General features: G+C 45.7%; 1 protein-coding gene across 2 annotated transcripts; it reads left to right on the forward strand.

Moving 5' to 3' along the window:
• The first annotated feature begins 1,079 nt into the window (after positions 1–1,079).
• On the forward strand, positions 1,080–4,329 carry Spata19 (spermatogenesis associated 19). Of its 2 annotated transcripts, XM_035443867.1 has the most exons (6): positions 1,080–1,157; positions 1,326–1,382; positions 1,897–1,989; positions 2,084–2,175; positions 3,829–3,906; positions 4,263–4,329. In XM_035443867.1, exons 1-6 carry the CDS (start codon positions 1,080–1,082, stop codon positions 4,327–4,329), a joined length of 465 nt encoding a protein of 154 aa, XP_035299758.1. The 2 variants fall into 2 exon arrangements, with proteins under 2 accessions (XP_035299758.1, XP_035299759.1); XM_035443868.1 differs by lacking the exons at positions 1,080–1,157; positions 1,326–1,382 and adding an exon at positions 1,534–1,563.
• The last annotated feature ends 279 nt before the right edge of the window (positions 4,330–4,608 follow it).

Raw genomic sequence — 4,608 nt, forward strand, 5'->3', positions numbered from 1 at the left:
TATGGCAAGTTGATATGAAATTAGCCAGCACAGATGCCCTTCAAGACCAGAGGTGTTGGGTTCTGTGGAGCTGGAGTTACAGGTGGTTGTGAGTGGTTGATGTAGGTGCTGGGAGCTGAACTCTAGTCCCCTGGAAGAACAGCAAGTGCTCTTAACCTCTGAGCTATCTTGCCAGCCTGCCCCTTACCTGCTGTTTTAGATTGTGGTCAAATGGCTAGTGTTGGTCTAAGGTCTTTGGGAGCAGCTTTTCTTAAGCCAGTAATGATTGCTTGGCTTGCCTGCTGTGTTCTTCACTTTTGCTTTGATAGTCATTCTGAGGATACACGCAGTGGAAGCTGCCATAATTTCTGAGTACCCCATGGGACACAGCTACTTTTACACACACCACACACACACACACACACACACACACACACACACACACACACACTTACTTTATGGGTTCTGGGGATCAAACTCGAGTCCTCATACTTGACTGAGCCATTTCCTCAGCAGCTGGACTACTTTTCAGTAATTTGAGTCATTTGTGTAGTGAGAACAGGCAAAAAATTAAACAGTCCCTATTGGACATTTGCTTCTTTATCTGGGCAGTTTTGGGTGAATAGCAGTTTCATTTCCTCTTGCGCATAAGAGAGATTAAGAAATAAGCTTGACACTGGTCTGAATGGATGTTTAAAGGGTTCAAACGCTTTGGTCATATTTTTCTCTTTTGATTGGTAAAGTATTTTTATTACTTTTTAAAAAATTTTACTTCATATTGCTTAAGATAGTCACCCTAAGACTTTCTGTCTATGCTCTAGGTAATTCCCTTTGTATCTTGTCCAGGGATTTTACTGGGGACAATTTATCATCATCTCATATGGGCCCTCCTTTTCTGAGCTGACATAAGGAGGAAATCTTCAAATCCCTCTTTTCCATCTGCACTCTGACCCTAGAAGCTGAAGGAGGTCATTGTCACATCATCACTTGTCAACCAATCAGAGAGGGAACCTCCCTTCAACAACGTTCCTATTCCATAGAAGTTCTCAGGCAGCTTCAATGGAAGGAGGGAGCCAAGAAGGCCCTCTGTAAGTCTGAAGATGATCATTACAACATGGATTGTGTACATCTTTACCCGGAAAACTATAGGGCTACCCTTCCCACCAAACACAAACTCGGTGAGTCGTGGTGGCAGCCACATGGGACTGTGCCTACTTTTCTCTGTCTGCATTCCTGGTGTGTCTCACAGACACCACCTATCATATCACATTGGATAGAAGTGGTGCGGGGGGGGGGGTTGGGTCTCTAGGGTTTTTGAGGTCATCATCTTAACCAATTTGTTCCAGGACATTGAAGTTGTGGAAAGTGAAGCTGTATCTGTAGTACAGCACTGGTTGAACAAAGTGAGTAGAACTCTTCTATGACCCAGTACTGAAAGTTCTAGAGTGCTAGTACCAATAGGGGGCAGGAATCAGGATTCCACTCTCTATACAACTGAGAAACTCAAGTTTATTACCAAATTCCCTGCCTACAGTTGAGTTTAAATTCATTCTGATGTCTGAGAGGATGTGGGGTTTTGTGTTGGTAAGAGAAGTGTTGGCATCACTACTCATTGACTTATCAAGCATCCTAGAGGAGGGGAATTCTGCTCAAGGTGGCCCCAGAAGTACCTCAGGATAGGGCCAAGGGCTTAGGGGAAGTCCCAGGGATTCATAGAGGAATATCAATGGAGGAGATTTGTGAAGAAACTGGGAGTGATGGAATGAGAGCAGTGTGTGTGTGTGTGTGTGTGTGTGTGTGTGTGTGTGTGTGTGTGTCTTGTGTTTTGATGTGAGAGGTATAGGGAAAAGAAGAAGAGAGGGGGCCTGGAGAACAGATGGACTGGGCACTTTAAGAGGGAAACCATTCACCTTTCAGACGGAAGAGGAGGCTTCTAGGAGCATAAAGGAGAAGATGTCTAACAACGCCCCTTCGTGTCATGGACATGACGTACATGTGACCAGAGATTTGGTAACAGAGTTTGTGGGAAAGTGGGGCTGACATATCTCAGGAGTTGGTGTCCACATTGGCTAGTAACCACATGTATTCAATCTGGATTTCCCAGGTGAAGCATCATCTCTCCAAGAGTGATATGTCAGTAGAACCTAATCAGGAATTGCTGGAGGAGAGAACAAGGATCCAGTTTATAAGATGGAGGTACAGTACCCAGGGGGTGCAGCAGCCTACTGAGAAGGCACCAGCCCTTCTCCAGGGTCCCCAGCTAGATCAAACACATTTGTTCTAGAGATGCCACCTTCTTTGGCAGAGAAATTCCTCAGTCATGCTTTGGGGACTTAAGGAACTATTAGTGCTATCTTGAAAGCTTAGCTCATTGGTACATTTTTAAATGACTTCAGCAGTTGGGGAACTGGGCTTGTTCTCCGTTTCCTAAACACTTCTGAATATGTCTCAGATTCCTGTTATTTTTGCACTTGAATTGTTCAGAAGTGGCAGCACTTTAAAGAGCTAAAAGAAAATAAGCTCTTAAAATGCAAAAGCCAAAGCCCTCATCTGCGACTTTGCAGTGTGGAAGTCTCCTAGGACTAGAGGCAAAATTTCTGTGACAAAGCCACACTGTCACCTTCCTGCCACCTTGGTGCAGCCCTTTCTCAGTCCTGAGATGCTGAAGATGCTGTGACTACAGGTGGAGAGGGGCGGGCCTGAAGTCACCCCACTCCTCCTGCAGAGGGATCCCATTTTCTTTGTGTTCCCTGAATCCATCAGTGTCTGGGTCAGATTATGACATCGTTCTTTGAACTAGTCCATGTTGTGACTAAAGAGCTTGTTCTTTCCTCCTTCCCTCTCTGCTCCTGTTGCCAGCTGTGCTCTTCCCTTGAGGAAACTGTGCCCCTCACTAAGCTTAGTTTTGCTTCAGGATTTGTGTATTCGTGGGTTTACTTTGCCAGTGACAATGTTGTAGAGTATTCAAATATGCACTGATTCTTCTTGGGAGGAATAACCTTGGTGGGATTTCAGACCCCCCACTTCCCAGAGGAGATATTTTCTCGAGAAACCCATTGAGGCTCCTCAGCATTATTGACTGCAATCCTGGTTTTTCCTTGCTCGATTTGGATGGACTCTGGAGTTACAAACATTACTCCCCTTGGTTTGGAGAGTAAAACCTCATCCTCCAACATTGTTTTAGCCTTGGCTGTATAATTATTTTAAGATTTTGGACGTTGTCAAGAAGTATCAGTTGTCTATAATTTTTCCACTCTGAATTTTCAATGGAGATTGGAAATGAACAATCTGTTCTTTTCCACAATGCACTGATTCTGGGGTTTTCTTCATAGTCCGCTAGGTAGGAGGCAGTCAGGGTGACACCCTTGCATGAAAATTTGCTGGCTCTTTGTACTTGCTAACTGGCCTGGAGGAGAAAAAAAGAGCAAAGCACAGCTCCACATTTCATGGACATAAGTTAGGCAGACAGGTAGGGTGTGTGGAAGTGTGTGTTAGGGAAGCCAGGAGGAAGGTCTGAGGGCACAGCTTGAGGCTCCGGGCTGCACATTTACCAGGCATTGCTACCAGATCATCTCAAAGAAGTTTCCAGGGGGCTGTATGCTCAGACTGGCTCTTTAATGGGGGTACTATTAGGTGAGAAACAGGGAACTGTAGAGAAAAGGGGAACTGCAGAGAAAAGGAGAGCCCGTGTAGCCTGTGCATCCTAGTACTGAGACCCCTGTTTTCTGAGGGGCTCCTTCCCCCTAGGTTGGGGACAGTTAGACTTGTCTGCTTTATCTCCTATGGGCTCCAACTGGTTCTTCCTGGTAGCAGCAGCTCAAAATCCCATGTTGCTATGATGTTTTCCAGCCACACTCGTATCTTCCAAGTACCAAGTGAAATGATAGAAGATGTCATGCAGGAGCGAATAGATCAAGTGAGACGAAGGTAAATTCTTGCAATGAATTGCTTTGTATCCCTACTTGGGAACATGTGGGTGGAGATGACGTCAGAGTTAGCTGCCCATCCCAATCATCTGTTGTCTTTAACGTGAGTGGAATCCCAAGGGCTTCTGTCCTTTGCGATCCATATTATGGTGGCCTTATCAACCGAATGTGGTGCCTGCCTGCCATGGCTCCAGGCTGGGGGATTCTTCCTGGACTTCAATTCTAAAGTTTACACCTAATGATGGCTCAGGCCTATGATTTCCACCCAGCCCATGCCCTGTGCTGTGGTTTGGGTATTAGGTCTAGGTAGGTTCTGATAGTCTCTTTTCCATCTTGCTGTTCTCCTGTCTTCTGCAGCATATCTCATCTCACGTGTGACTCATATGATGACCCAAGCTTCAGAACTTCTTGCTCAGAATGCTAAGGTGAGGAGACCCATAGGTAACGGCCTGGGGCGGGGGTAGGGCATCTAGCTTTGGCATGGGAAGTTTTCCTGAGTGAGAGGTCAACACCCAGGGCAAGTGAGGGCAGGGTAAAGTAGATGTTGCTGTTTTAATGCTGCTTTGAGACAGGGTCTCAGAAGGAGTAAGGGCATATAGAATTTGAACCTACTACCAGCAAGGGACTTTTGGTCATACATCCTCCCCTTGTGCTTTGCACAAGGCGGTAGCCATAACTGGATGTTGATTTTAGTTCCAAGAAG

Source organism: Cricetulus griseus, chromosome 4 (genome assembly GCF_003668045.3).
Source record: "Cricetulus griseus strain 17A/GY chromosome 4, alternate assembly CriGri-PICRH-1.0, whole genome shotgun sequence".
NCBI classification, from domain to species: domain Eukaryota; kingdom Metazoa; phylum Chordata; class Mammalia; order Rodentia; family Cricetidae; genus Cricetulus; species Cricetulus griseus.

Excerpts from the sequence above, each read along its gene's own strand:
- Spata19 (XM_035443867.1), top strand. The coding sequence starts at position 1,080 with ATGATCATTACAACATGGATTGTGTACATCTTTACCCGGAAAACTATA. Across the intron at positions 1,383-1,896 it reads TACAGCACTGGTTGAACAAA|ACGGAAGAGGAGGCTTCTAG; the intron begins GTGAGTAGAACT and ends TTCACCTTTCAG. Across the intron at positions 1,990-2,083 it reads TACATGTGACCAGAGATTTG|GTGAAGCATCATCTCTCCAA; the intron begins GTAACAGAGTTT and ends TGGATTTCCCAG.